Genomic DNA, 16,103 nt, shown 5'->3' with positions numbered 1-16,103 from the left:
CAGTAAGAAAAAAGAATAACACCAGCCTTAAACTTAACAAACAGTTTGACTCCAGTAACGCATCACAACTGGCTTCAAGTTTATTGGCTTGCTAAAGTTACTAAAAAATCTTCCAGTCAGGCAGTTTTGCAAAGTTTACACTGAGCCTCTGTTGGTAACATATTCAGCGGGGAAATGCTAGATGACAAAAATCAAAGTGGGGTTGAATTTGCTTCTTTTGTTAAATCCCACTTTCCAGCTGTATTCTTTATCAATCTGTTGTTTATCTATACAGAATATTCTCAACTGTTTTCTATCTCTCTCACTGTCTCTGGGTCCCTGTCTGTCATCCTCTCTCTTTCTCTTTCTCTTTCTCTATCTCCCTGTCCCTGTCCCTCTCCCTCTCTCTCTCTCTCTCTCTCTCTCTCTCTCTCTCTCTCTCTATCCCTCTCTCCCTGGTCTCCAGCGTTACTGTAATATATAATTACTCTGCAGACTTGCTGCCTGTTTCTATAACTTCAGCGGTTCAAAGAAACTGTCGGAGTGTGGAGGAGAGCATTGTGGGAGTTCCAGGTGGATTTCTTGATAATGAGTTAGCGCAGTAGTAGAGTTGAGAGTTTTAGTAATGGCTGGCTGCTAAGGCTCTTCCTGGGAGTTTAATGTAAAACAAACAGGGCCATGCTGACAGCCTGGGAAAAACAGATATTGCACTTTTCCACTTCCACTTCAGGGCTCTTGCTGCCTCTCATTTTAAGAACGGTAATTCAAAGAAGAATTTATCTGGGTGGAATGGCTGTGGGAATCATAATTTGAGACATTTTAATGCCTCAAACATTAATCATGGTCTGTGACTTGTAATTTCTTAAAAGGATAAAAGTGTTCCTGTCTTGCTGTTCATCTGGATAAAATGACACAGGCTGAATCACCAAATACAAATAGTTAAGAATAGGAAAGTTTTGCTGGTGAGAGGAATCATACAATCTCCAAAACAGGCCAGTAATTCTCTCTATATATGATGTTACACTATACATTGACAACCAGTGGTGTCCTATGAGGAAACTACTGCTTGTTACACACTCTGGTAATCATTTTGCTGTATCCTGTCCTCTCTCCCTCTCCACATATTTCCCACACTTCCTGAATGAGACATATTGGTGATAGAGGATGAGCAGTAATGCAGAAATCACAGCACAGAACACCCAATAGTAAGCTACAGCCACTCAAACCAATCACCAGTCCTTACTTAAAGATACTCCCCCATAGATTCACACTGGCAAGCATCCAAAGTGAACTGCTACTATCTTTGCAGGCAGCCATAAAGAAAGCCGAGACCACTGAAACGTGAGCCAAAACATATTCTGTAAGCATACTGTGTATTGAGATATTCACTGTTTTCCATAAGTTACGCATCTCAGGGAGCAATGAAGCAGCCTACAGAGGAGAAACAGCACCGGGGTGAAGATATAAACAATCTGGGCCTCAGCTTTTCGTGGTGGGAAGAATGTTGCTGTCGGACTCTGAAGAGCCTTTAGTCAATCCACAGTACTAGTGTCGACACGATAAACATTTTCCACTTCAGAACTGGGGCGAAGAGACTAAATTCAATATGAAATTCGACAAAGATTGAATATTTTTCACTCAACGCGCTCGGCTCATCGACATTCAATTTCAATGTCACCTCCAGAGGGTGCAAACATGTGCAAGATTGGAATATTTGAACGGTGATGAAGAAGAATGATGGTATAAAAATCCAGTCACAGGCTGGCTTTGGACAGCGGACGCAAGAGTCAAACGGCTGAAAACCTTCAACAGCATCAAACACTTTCTTAACTGAGTCCCAGTCAGGCTAAGGAAAAAAAAAAAAAAAAAATGTTGCCGGGAGCAAAATGTGGAACAATTTTGGTTACAGAGCCCCCCCAACCCCAAAAATGGACATCCAACCAATTTCTCCAAAGCTCTGTGGCAAAGCTGTTACAAAGCTGTTGAAGAAGTATGGAATTACAAAGCTTGAAATTTTTGATATTTGATGGTTTTAAAGTTTTCATGATGCGAGGAAAAAACAGCATGGGAGACGTTTTTTTTTTTTGAGGACATTATTAAGAAATCTTCTGGAAACAGCTTATAATAAAACATACAATTCCTCCATAACTAAACATGCTAAACCTACAGTACAATGAACAGAATTATATGGTGTTTCAGCTCAGTGAACGCAGCTTCCAACGATGTGACAAGAGATATTTAACTTCCACTCTGAGATTTAAATTAATTCTTTGTATTCATTTCTCTCTATTATCATTTATCATCAGTTGGCAAGCATGTGATGATTCTTTTGGAGGATCCCACCCCCTCCACCCCCTCCTCCGTAATGAACTTACACAGTACAACACAGAGAAACTCTCGCAAGGGGGGGAACGTCTGGAGATGTTATTGTGTTTAATTTAATAAGGTCAAACTGAAAGTGTCAAACAAAAGAGGATGTAAGTGATACACAGCTGAGGTGCTGATGCTGCTGTCATGTGATGCTATCTCCACGATACATGTATGAAGAGTGGCAGAGGAAATTCTCCAGATTTAACACAAAAAAAAGGGAAAAAAAGGAAAAAAAGTGAGAAATCCTGTTATTTCCCTTTTTTTTTTGTTTCATACAGTCAGTCTCCAAGCAAAAAGATTAGAAGATTTTAAAGAAGTGCATAATCTTCTTTAACAGCTTATCAAAACTTTAATGATTTGGTGATAAAGAGCACAAAGTTAAGTAGCCGGTTAAGAGGATAACTCCCCAGTGCAGTCTAGTGATTAGTAGATGAGAATTGGGAGACCGAAAATCCGGGTTGCAAATCCCACTCCTGCCACTTATTCACTTTGAGGGAGAAGAAGCTCCATTTCAGCTTTGGGGGTATTGTCACGGGGTAATCATTTTTGAAAAGTGATAAATAGAGGCCCCTTTTTCCTTCACCCTTTGGAATCCAAAACACAAATCTTTATTTACGTATTTATTTTGCTGTGTCTCGCTGGTTAACACCCGTCAAGACCCAATTATAGCTGCGGAAGCCTCACGCTTTCATGAGGAGTGAAGCTACAGACTGTGGTGTCAGTGCTGTATACAGTTTTAAGCATCTCCTCATACAATCTGCAACAAACCGAGCCCTTTACGGATCACTGTTTGGGGTTGTTTTAATGAGGGTTTGCTGGACACAATGCAGCAGATTGAGGAGTTTAGCTTTATGACAGTGGGTCATTTAGGATTTTTTTTGTGCTTTCAGGATCAATTTTGAATAAACAACATGGATTTTTATGACAGATGTGTTGTATTTTTTGTCTGCACATATTTACATAAATCCATTCCTGGTGGGGCTTGTATGACTATGTCTGATTTATTATAGATATACAGCTAAAGCTTTGCTGAATTAGTAAGAGAGCAAATTAAGCAAAATGGCAAACCCATCTCCACTCGTGCTTTGTCTGCTATCTACTACTGAGATAGGGATTCACTTATATAGTATAAAAGAGGAGGGGAAAAAAAGGGGGCATTAATTACCTTGTGAAATCTAAAGACCATTAACTTTGTGTGTCAAGTGATGTTTCTCAGTTCCTAATCAGAGTTTTAGTGATATAAATTACTCTTTGGATGAGAAAAACAGATAAAGTGTTGGAGTGTGTGCACATATGTCTGAGCGTGCATAAGTGTGTGTGTGTGTGTGTGTGTGTGTGTGTGTGTGTGTGTGTGTGTGTGTCCTTGCAGCTGTGTGCATGCAATTATTTGTGTGTGTTTGTGACTTTGAGAGGCAAGGAGAGCAAGGAAGAGAAGAGAAAAAGTAAAAAAAATAATGAAATAAAAATAAAGGTACAGAGACAGACAGAGACAGAGGAAGAGAGACAGGCAGGAGTTGAGTGGATGGAGGATTGCCTGTGTGTTTGCAGCGGTGCTGTGGCGTGGTGTGGTGTGGTGTGTTGCGCTGCGGAGAGATAACAGGATGCCGGCGCTGCTTGCTTACCTTTGCTGTACACCACACAGTTGTTTTTGTTGTCTTCCGCTCCCTGCCAAGTCACATCCAGCAGCCACCTGGGGCCGGCGCTCAGCACCACCGGGACCGTGCTCTTCGTCTTCTGGACGGGGACAGATAACAAACACTAATCATTTGCTTATTTTGGTGATTAAAGAAACATTAATAACCACTGAGTTACGCTCTTCAGCTGCTCTGAATGGCCATAAACACACAATTTCAGAAACTATACAGCATGCAACTCAACCCACTCCACCCCAATCTTTTTTTTCTTTTCTTTTTTAACATTGCTGGGAAGATTTGAGAATGAGGGCAGGTTTTGTGTGCATGTGTGTGTGTGCATGTATGTGTGTGTGTGTGTGATGGCCTACAGACAAAGGCTACAGTAGTGGTTGGAGTGGAGACAAATGGGAGCAAGAGGCTACTGTTGTATCAAAAAGGAGGAACTATCATCCAGGATTGAACCCAATGATTCAGCAGCAGATCTCTCAGATTAAATAGAACATCTCAGGTGTCTGTGAATTACAAAAAAAAAAAAAAAGAAAGAAAGAAAGGAAAAAAAAAGGGGCGATGACTTTCAGAGAGAAGGAAGCGAGTGTTCAGTGGTGAACTTTGGGCACATTGTGCCTCGCTATCGCCAGGATCTCACTATTTCCTGAAACAAGCAGGGAAGAATTTAAAGAATCAGTATCCATTTCAAAGGGCGATTGAGGTTAGAGTTTTTATAATATGCCAGAAAATTATTCCGAAAGTGTAAGGTCATTTTTCTTCTTGGTCAGAGGTCAAACATGGAGTTTTATTTCTCAGCAAGAAAAAAATAAAAGAGGGAGATAGAGTGCAACATCCACCATAATAGATTCATGTGGTGCAGTGTGACTAGATTTGCTTGCTGCATTTATCCTCATATGATTTTCTCTTCTGTTTTATTTCATTTTGGTGTCACCCCCCCCCCCCCCCTCCTCCTTTTTTTTGCTTCATTGTCACTGCTCTTGCAAAATGGTGTGTTGGTATTGCTGCGTGTGTGTTGGAGGGGTAGTAGCAGCGTCTCAGGCAGCTGGGTACAGTAGCCTATTACTCAAAGGCAAAATGTCAGTATTTCAAGGCCATTACTTTTGAACCCCGGGGCCCTCCTTCATTAGGATGTTACAGAAATAGTTTAGCTAAGAGAAAATGGGTTGGGGTGCAATCTCGACACTTCATTTCTTTTTCCATCTGAGGCAAGCAGCGACAGGACACTGTCCATCTGCCTAATGCAACAGAAAAATACTAGTCCTCTCCCATGCTTTTCACTTATTTCTCCCCCGCACAAGGCAACAACCTTCAAGGATAAATGCAAATGTCACTTGAGCATGTTAAAGGTCTGAATTGGCACAGATATGCACAAGAGATGAGCACTGTGCTCCGGCAGTGCACCTGCATGCCCCCTCCTCCTCCACCCGCCCATTTCTCTTTCCATGAACTCTATCTACTCAAAGGCTGGAGGACAAACTGATTTTTTTTAGAGAGCATTATTTACAATATAGCACCAAAAAAAAAAAAAAAAAAAAACATCTCACAGAGGCGGGGAGAACTTGTGCCTGGAAAATTAAGAAAACAAATGCAGACACTAAATAAAGATAGATTTCTAAATAGTCCTTACATACATACATATATATATATAACCCTGCACATTGGCAAACTCCCCTGCCAAACTGATCAAACACAGACAGTAAATTGTGTCTGTTGATATTCTTATTTCTTCTCCTGGCATCTTCTTATCCCGCCCTGGCAGCAGATGAGAGAGAGAAGACCTCTGTAATTTAAGTCATCCTCGATTTCACATTTCAAATTAGCCTCACAATAAAGTCTTCTATCTGGCTAACCTGAAAATCTCACACCCCTGTCAAAGGAGCAGAGCAGACCGGCCGATTGTTGCTAGGACGACTATCTGAAATGGGAATCAGATTAACCCTTTCTTAGATCTTCAGACTGGAGCCATCTCTTATTCAGCAGCGAGAGGCCTCTCTGCCGTCCCTCTGAGCCTCTGGGAATTCATGATATTCCAGCTGCTCTTAATGTAGCCAACAGGAACAAAACACCACATTAACTAGACATCTTCCCAGTGTTAAGCAATCACTACAAATGTTTTAGAAATGACTGCACTAGTCACAATTGTTCCTTTAGTTATTGCTGTGATAGAAACTTTTACATTTCTAACTAAGGGTATTGTGTATTATTTTGAATTAATTGTCCATTTCTACTATTTTCTTTGCTTTCTTTTTTGTTAGAAACTGAGCAGCAACAGCCCATGACAGTATCTCAGTGCAGATTTACATAATGCATCCGTAGTGACAATAGTGGTGCGCTTTGTAAAGAATTGCTGCATGTACCAGCCGTCACAAAGACAAAGGAATGCACGAGAGCAACTGCGCACAACATATTTGGGATTAAGACACAGTGGCGTCACTGCGGGGAGGAGCGTCTGCAAATGCAAATGAAAACATTTGTACGACCGCATCAGTTGGCCTAAGTGGCCGAGGCCAGGAGAAATGCAGATTGACAGGCAGAAAATTACGATTTCCCTGGAGCGAGGGAGCATATGATGAACTGGCTTTATGGTAACAAACTCCTCTTCTACACGACAACCACACAACCGGGGGGGGGGATGTGACGTATAGTGTGGTATAGGCTCTTTCCTGTCCCAAAAAGCACACTGAGTGGAGTTTGTAAAATATGCTGACCCCTGTTGGATTGTTAAGTTGCAAAAAAATGTGCATACATATTTTCATTTTCTCTTTATGATGTGAAAGATGAGAAAAAAGTGGAATATATTCAATGTTTTGCTATCATATGTTTGCAATAGGTGTTCAAATAAATAAAAACAAGTAAATATGTCTTACATTTATATAGATAGAGTGTTTAATATCAGTTTACAGTCTATCAGCTCAGTCAGAGGCTGTAAACCCCCCCCCCCGGCTTTCCTCTCTATGTAGTGTGTTATGGTTTATCCACCCTCTGCCTTCACTCCAGTGGTTTCAATACTCTCTCGCTATTTTTATTTATTTTTTTCCTGAGCTCTGTTACCGTTCCTCGTGTAAGAGATACAGTGACCAAAACAGTGTAGTCAGCGCGGAAGTGATTACAAACTGATGCTCCAAATTCGCTATAAAATGAAAATCAATATTTCCACAAGTTGCTGCAACATAAAAGATAACCTTCATTGATTTTTCTAGACTTAGGCCTCTGTGATAAAATCTAATATAAATTTTCAGCCACACGGATTTGGATCAGAGCGGAGCAGGGGCTGAACGATAAGTTCCGTGCACATCTCTCAGAGTTGGATTTTTTTTTTCCTCCCCTTTTCCTCTTCCGAGGCAGGGCTGTACTATTTATAATTGGCCCTGTGTGAGCAAAAGCTTCTATCAGGAATCTGTTCTAATTTTTATTACTGAGAAGCTAAAGCCTGTTCCAGATAATTTGGAAATTTCAGGGGAATTGTGATAGAGCTGATGGCACAGCCGGACTGACTCCAGAAAGGAGCTAACCTGTAATAGCCTCTGTGGCTGCGCTGATTAAATGTTGCCATAGATGAAAGACCTGCCATCACCGCAATAAATTAACCAATCACACAAATCCCAAGTCACTACTAATCCCTCCTTGATACCATGATCCTCTGATCAGCTGAAGGAGGTGAAGAAGAAAGTGGCTTGTGACACTCAGCCTTCTCCTAACTCCCTGCTTCCCTGTGTAAACAACAAGCTAATGATATCACCGCTGACCATTTCACCACCACTGGCTACTCTTAACCCGCTTCATGGTCAGGGCAGGTGAAATCGATACAAACCTTGGTGGGAATGATTATTTTCCTCATCGCTTTTTCTTTCTTTTTTTCTTTTTTTCTTTTCTATCCCCCCCCTTCCCTCCACCAAGGTCACTGACTGGCACTGTATCTGTCTTGATCCCACAGCTGCAGGATTTAGACAACTGAGAGATCAAAACCACTCTGTCTGAATATCTCAAGACATGCATTGGCTTTATACATTCCGCTTTCAACACCCACTTGGTATGAAGGAGTGCCATTTTGAAACAAAAACACGTAATACTACAGTTAAATAATGCTGTAAACATCCTTTGAATATTGCCTGTTTCTCCTTTTTTTCCCTCTCTCTCTCTCTCCTCTCTCTCTCTCTCTCAATAAACCCTGCTTTCAGAAATCTGCTCTCCAGCTGATTTCTAAACGAATGACTGATTAATACATTTGACTTTCCCCTCCCCTGCATTACATTTTGACCAGTGTAACACCCTCTGTAACATGTCTTAAATTATCCGAATACGTCTCGTCCTTTTCAGACGATGCCAGCGGTATAAATATAACAAAAAAAAAGAAAAACAAGCTTATGTATGGGTTATGTCAAGTTTATATGTTCTCTGTTTCTAACATGGGAGTGAGGATAAAGGATTTGTACCTGTTTTACCAGTCAGTTTACAGCAGACAGCACACTCACACCTTGATAACGTCCATTGCAATTAGTTGTTCACTGCGATGAAACAAATTGCATGTGGTCAACTGGAAATTTCATTAAGGGAGATTTTCCTCTAGCCCTCGTTATCGCTCTGCGTATTAATATTTTCTTAGCCTCAAGGATGGATGGGTTGCAAGGGTCTTTTTTGTTGAATAAATGGCCAAAGCCAACCTCACAGTCTATGTCTCCCACCACTATCCATGCTGGGGGAAAAAAGCTGTGTATATGCTTAGTTAGGCACCGCATATTTTTCATTGCGCCCCTGAAATAAGATTCTCTGTCAACATCCTACATAAAGTGGGAAATGCCTCCATTTCTCAAGTCTGCTTTTGTGTCATTTTCTCCTCTTCTAAATGGCCATGGTTACATCTGCTGAAATGAAAAGATACCTACATACCGCTTTCATTCCTTTTTCACCCCCACTCTCTCTCTCTCTTCCTCTCTCTCTCTCTCTCTCTCTCTCTCTCCCTCTCTCTAAGGCTATAGCATCTGCTATTGGGAGACTAAATAACAGAAATATGCAGGAATTGCACACTAATTCCCTTTAGAGATAGATCTTGGCTGGTGCCCTGTCATAAATCAGAGAATTTCGATATGAAATGAGGCAAGCTGCTCTAATCATTTCTGCATTTCAAATTGGATCACTGGCTCAATCGCTTGGCTTTTAAACTGCTTGCCTAAGAGCAAATGTGAGGTGGGAGATAATTCAGCTGAAATCTCTGCCTGCTCTGTGCGGCAGTTAGTTTACTGCTTGAGTGCAAGAGAATGCTTTTTTCTTCCCTTAGCCCATCTTTCTCTTTTCAACTTTCTTAAATTGACTTTTCATTTTAAAATCGATTAAATTGAGAGAGTCACTGCTGTTCCCGGAATCTTTAAAGGGACACCCATCACTGTGCGTATGTGCCTTTATTTGGCTGCTGCTATCATGGCGGCGCTATGGGGAATAAATATTTTCTCATTTAAATCACCTTTTATCCTGCTGACTGGACTGTAAGCATCAAAGTTCATGTGCTGCATTAGCTATTACTTATTTCACTCCATTGAAATGCTCACAGTGGTTGTATTTATATTGACTATGGGTGGCATGGCATGATTACTGTATGTTCACTCGCTTGTTTCAGACATAACAGAGCTGTAATAAAGCACAGTAATAATTGGTTGCTCAGGATTTTTGATTAAGGAGTAAATTATTAACAGCTCATCTAGAAATTATTTTGTCATATTTAAAAAAAAAAAAAACTGGAACTGGAGCTAAGTAAATCGGGGTGGAGAAAAGTGGAGAATAGAGAGTCTGAGGGAGGGTGGGGACTCCATCTAGCCTCCATTCTTCAAGACCTTCAGGCACATTGAGGTGCTCCAACTCTAAAGCCAAACAGTTTAGTATAAGCTGTACCTGCCCTGAAGACAAGCAACCCCCTTTCTCCACCCCTGCCTCCCTTCCTTTCCTCTCCTTCCGTATAGTCTCCTACTCTCTCCTTCTACATTTACACATCGCCGCTCACTCCTGAATCAGTCAGAACTTATATATACAGTACCAAATCATCCCCACCTTCTCTAGCCCCGCAGCAGCGTTTGACAATGTCCCTCAACTTTCTTTGTAGTGGAGAATGTTTAATTCGACTTCACAAGTAAATGTGTGTATACTGCGTTGTATAATGCGTATGTCCTGAGAACTATTTGAAGTTGTAAACAAGAGAAAGCTGAATTTGTAATGCGTGTGCTCCAGGACTTAATCGTGTCTCGGAGGTACGGAGGCGCACGCATGCACACGTGTACTTCTTGTGTTTGGCTTTGGTCAGGGGACAGAACAGCCCCGTCGCTTCACTACTCACTGTTTGAATTACTCAAAATTTCCCATTTGAATTCAATTGGGAAGGACTTGTTTGATCTTTTTGCATGTATGTTAGGGCTGACTCCCGGAGCAGAGAGGAGCTGTGTGAGGGAACATAATAGGGAACCCGGAGCCAGTAATGTTCACCTGTATGGATATTACCATGGCCCCTGGGGGTCAAGGTGGCAGGTGGCATATACTCTGGACAGATCCACTCTTTCTCTGTTGGGAATAAACATGCGGATGGGGGGGGATTTCTTCAAAGAAGGAAGAAAAGGAACTCAGGAGTCAATCAGTCAATGGGGTCATAACAAATCCCTGCTCTCATAACCACACATGGAAGACTAGGATCAGTCAGAGGCAGTAAATAAAGACAAACAATAAAATAGCAGGCATGATGCTTGAATAAAGCCCCTGACTTTAGATAAACCTCTGTGCCCCCCTTTAGGTATTGGATTTTAATATTCTTTTGAACTCCCCTCTCTTCTCTGGTGGAGTCATAAATTTCATGATGCATTAGAATAGCATCTTCTGTATGTGATTTTATATTTCAGGAGACTCTCTCTGTACAGCCAATCTCACCTCCTGATTCAGAAACAGAGCTCTATCTATACATAGGTGTGTGGAATAACAATTAGAATAAACACAGCGCAAAGTACAATGAATTAAAAATCAGCGGAGACTGTAGGAACAAAGCAAAGAAACACGTGAAATGTATTCCATAGCTTAACTATGTTGTAATGACGAACACGCTGAACAAAGGTAATCTGTGATTTGCATACCACCTGATCATCTCCATACTGCCGCAGTGTTCAATAGTTTGATCTTTGGGTGCACTTCAGAGAAATGGGGTCTTACTAAATCCACCGTAAAAGACCAACAATATTTACACCAAGTTAAGTAAATAAGATAAAGATGGTGAACTTGCCCCTCGCTAAATGCATTAGACGTGAACTCTCTTATCAGAGTCTCAGCACACGGACTGTTAAAAGATGGGTTTCTCGAGCTGGAAATGGTCTTTGTTACCCAATTAGTTTGCTGACGACCCCGTAGTATAATATTCCTGCTTTGACAGCTTCGCACACATCCATCTAATGAGGCTCTGCTGGACCACCAGGGAGCAAATGGACACTGTCCAGACCTTCATCTCCTACAGCAACTATCAGCTTTCTTATCTTCAATACTAACCTGACGCTAACCCTTTTTTTTTTTTTTTTTTTTTTTTGGTCAGAGGACTTCAATTTTTCTGCTTGGTCGTTCATCCGTCCTGAGTCATTTTGACAAAGCTTTGTCTTTGGTAGGCCCTGAGCCAACTAGGCTGAGGATCAGAGGGCTAAGGCCAGGACAGAGGACAGCGAGGACTTATCAAGGTCCACCAGCAGGGGTTTTGCCTCCCTGTAGGGTGGCCGTCCTTCTTTCTCTGAAGGAGGTGAAGCAAGCAAAGCCTCTGTGTTTCTCTGCTTCTCTCGCCAATAAGAGCAAAAGGCAAAGAGGAGAAGAAAACAGCAGAATGTGTAAGATTGACAATACTTTTCTTTCATTTTGGCGATACCTTAAAGATTGCTGCCTGGTTTGATTAACCCACCTTCTAATAACCTACACTTCAATTCTTAAAAACTTCAACTGTTAAGGGGGATGATCACCCATCTCTAACTTCCACCAAACCCCCACTCTGAACTCACTTTCTGCTAGAATACCGAGAGGACTATCAAGGCCTTGCAAATGGAAACAATTGAGGATTATCTCCAGCACTTCTCAAGAAAGTTTTTTCAACATATCACAAGTACAACCATGACAGTGACAGATGGCAAAGCAGCTGGCACCACTCAACTTTACTTCACTTTTCTTTCTTTTCTGCTTCCTCTTCTTCCTCTTGCGCCTTTGCTGCAATAGAGGTCTGTTGTGTATTGAAGTGTTGGATAATCATTCATTTGGGAAGACATATTGCGTACTGTAAAACAAGGCGATATGTGTGAAGCCGGGGAGTTATGAGCTTCGTTGCCTGTTAGACTAACATTCTGCAAAGACTGACACCATGCTTTGCTTGTTTGTTGGCTCCTTTAAAGCAAGGTGCGTCACAGTTAAAGGAGCATCTCCCCAAATCTGCTGCAGGTAGTCGTTCAAATTCATAAAACTCTGGAGATAAGTGTGTAAGTGATAGTGTGTGACTTGTATAAGCGTTATGCCATTCCGAATGGAACATTTGTTCATGAATGTTAATGTTCATATCATGCTGTATGTGTGTGTGACATACTAAAACCATATAAGCATACAGATACTGCATCTCCTCAGTGTGACAGTTTGCTATCCAGACTGTGTCTCTCCCTGATGGGTCACCGACAGACAGCATACATCCAGAGAGTTGCAAAGGGGACAGGGACACCAGCTCACCCTTGAGCCCCTGCGGGTGTCAAGAGTGGCCCCCCAGGACCTGGACCCATCACTAGTTTTGCTCTGCTGCTGCTGCTGTTGCATGCAGACAGCTGCCAGTCTATCTAATAAAGTAGAGTGGTCATATCGACAGTGTCATTACATAGAGAGACGTAATGTTCTCTAGGTGGGAGATGTACAGAATAACACATGCCCACATCGTAGTGATTAATAATACCAGGAAAAACAAACCGAAATACTAGCCTGAGGCATTTCAGAACTTTTCCAGCAACATTTCCACTTCAATAAATCTGATTTGATCTGATTTGGAAAGAAATCTGCTGTATTGCTTTGCAGCACAAGATGTTACTTTGTGCTACAAAATAGGAGGAAGGTGTAAGCTTAAGTTTGGTGGTTTTCTAGCAGTGGTAGATGACGAAAAATGTGAAAGGATAAAAACACAAAACACTGTCAATGTTTAATGTTTTTATCCCTTTTGAGAAGATAAAAAGAAGCTTTGATCTTTGTGATATGAGCAACAGGATTTGTGAAAAATGTGATTTTTAATTCTGAGGAAATACTGCTATCATCCCTAACTATGGTTTCACTTTCATTACCATTTGCTATTATTATAACATGAAAATAATATATTCATAGATTAAAAAAAACAAACTCCCTCTGAACCAAAACTGCATTATGAATTATGCTGCAAATGATCTCCATCTTTGTATTTGTGTTATGATGTAGTGAATGTATCCTTAGTATGTTTGAGTAAAGCGTGCAGCCACTACAGTGAGCACAAAGCAAATCAGTGAGTCCTGCTCTGCTTATCAGGGGGGACCTGCCATATCAGTTTGGGTAGTTGTGTTGTGATGTAAGGAAAGCAAAATGTCAGGTTCACTTGTAGATCAAGTCAACCATGCATTATCTCTCAAACAGTGTAGCTTGGCCGTGGCCATAATAGCTCTGACTAGCTGGCTGACTGAGTGCTTCATGGCTATAGTAATACATGGAGCTGTGGGCAGCAGTGATTCCAGCCATGCACACAGACACTTGCACAGAGAGAACAGACTTGTACAATATAAATAACAAAAAAAAGAGTGTCTTTCACTACAGCATGCAACCCTTTCTCCATCTGACTCACAAACAGACATCATATCATATCAGACATCATATTATATCTGTTTATTTATATATTTTAAATGCTATGTCTATAGAACTGTCTCAGATGTCTCCCCTCTTTCACATTACATGTTAAGAACATGAAAACCATTGATAATGCGATTGATAAATATATGGATGACATTGAGCAAGGGAAAGCAGGCCAGATAATTACCATTTTACCCATCTGAAGAGACCTCAGCCCTGATATTGGTTTAAACCCAAGAAATAATTGATGCATGCAATCACAAATTGGTTCTCCGCCTAAAATTTGGGCCCATTATTTCATTAGATGAAGCCACATTCTTTGTGCCAAAATTATTTGTGTGTCCAACACAGAAATTCAAATCCTGTTAGTCCTGATAATGTCTGGTGTTTTCAAAACCATATCCAAGACAGTGTGACTTTCAGATAGAAAGCATAGGCAGGCACCTTTAAATGCAAACATAAATCAAAATGTTTGGACTTTAAATTGTTTTTTTTTGTTTTTTCCCCCAGTTTAATGGCATGTTTGTTTATGTGCATGTGGGTGCGATATTTGAGTCTGTGGCTGTGTATATGTGTGTGTCATTTAGCAGCTATGCTACAGAGAGGTCCTATCCTAGGGTGCCTTCTTGCATATGTAATTGGATGTTACTGTAAATAATTGCCTGGGCATGTGCCAGTGTGATGATGGCGATGATTTGTGTGTGTGTCGGCTCATGTGTGACTGTATGTGTGTAGAACATGTGTGTATCTTTCTGTATGTTTGTGTGAGTCTGTATGTATGTGTGTGTCTGTGTGTGTGTCTGTGTGTGTGTGTGTGTGTGCGAGCGCATCTGCCCCATCCGTACTCCACTCTCAAGTCCCACTGATTCTCCTTTCCAGCCATGTTGAATCCTCTTTTCCTTATCAGGCGAGCCCAGGCCTGCATCAGGCTCTCCTTGCTATGACAGAGGCTACAACAATAGGCCTGCGATACCGCTGCTTAGCGCTGCGTTTCGGAGGGGAAACCTGCCACGGGCGCAGATTAACTACAACACACACACACACAAAATAGATTGCAGCCTCCAAAACAAAACATTTTTCAGAATGCCTCCTCTTGATTAATGAAGCAATGACAAGAAGAAAAATATAATTTCTGAAACAGAAAAATCCGCCGCCACTTGTTAAAGTTTAGGGGTAGCTAACAATAAACATATTGGAGGGAGAGGGTGGGCAAAAGGGGTGAGATAAATGGCTTGAGTGATGGGCTGAATAATTTCTGGAGCATTTTTTGGTTGCAAAGGCCCATATTCCTACCCTTGTACTAAATTACACAATAATCACACTCCATCGGCTGACAGCCTCTGCCTCTCTCTCTGTCCCAGGTGAAAATTAGGACAGTATCTTGACATTTTCGCTCTTCTGTAGTCTACAAGCTAAAGCTCTCTGTTCACAGCTGAAAGCAGCACACAGTCTGCGCTCACACATGCCCTCCCACACACAGGCACATACACACACACACACACACACACACACACACACACACACACACACATAAACACACACTGTGACCCAAAATTCACACCTTCAAGTGCATGTACACTCAAACACGGGGACACACTTGTGCACACGTGTAAGCACACAAGCATTTAATAGCTGTGTTCTCCTGCACATTTTAGCAAAAGATATTTTATTTTTCACACTGAAGAGTTGAAAAAATAAATAATGTTACGCAATGTTAGAATTTCATTTACTAGATGATTTACCCAGAAAAATAAAGGCTTCATTTTGTATCTAACACAATTCTAAATGACAGAATTATAGAAAAACTCAATAGTGGTTATCATCTGTCTGTATGTTATTCCTCAACTGGAAGATGTTTGTTGGATTAAACACTTAATATCCCACCAGTCTCAGATATTGGCTAAAAAATAACAGTATCATAATTACGATGATGTATGATCAAGGTTAATATTGTGAGACAATATCAGCTCACGTTAGGACTAAATTGGTTATTATACTCATAAAGCCATTAGCGCTTGTTGACTTTTATGATGTCCTTGTAACCTGCAATTTTCAAATCATTCCCATTGTGTGAAAACGAGATCACAGTTGTAGATCTGTTTTATAATAAACCTTGGCTCAAAGCAAATTCAACTAATATACAATAAGTATATTAAGATGGAAGATAAAAAAAACTGCCTTGATCTTAATCTAGAATTAAGTCTTATGCATTTCAATTACTGTGTAATTTGCACTAAAAGCCCCTCAAAACACATAAAGACAGAATTCTAT

At 41.0% G+C, this 16,103-nt stretch overlaps 1 protein-coding gene across 1 annotated transcript in view; it reads right to left on the bottom strand.

Annotated features, from left to right (window-relative positions):
- Positions 1 to 16,103, bottom strand: part of zfpm2a (zinc finger protein, FOG family member 2a) — an 86,932-nt gene that overhangs the window by 40,838 nt on the left and 29,991 nt on the right. The window contains exon 5 of the mRNA XM_053327633.1: positions 3,972 to 4,083. Within this exon, the coding sequence (XP_053183608.1) occupies positions 3,972 to 4,083 (112 nt within the window). The remainder of the gene's footprint in view (positions 1 to 3,971; positions 4,084 to 16,103) is intronic.

Source organism: Scomber japonicus, chromosome 10 (assembly GCF_027409825.1).
Source record: "Scomber japonicus isolate fScoJap1 chromosome 10, fScoJap1.pri, whole genome shotgun sequence".
Lineage (NCBI taxonomy): Eukaryota > Metazoa > Chordata > Actinopteri > Scombriformes > Scombridae > Scomber > Scomber japonicus.
Note: the sequence above shows the minus strand (reverse complement) of the source record. Positions and strands in the feature narration are given on the sequence as shown.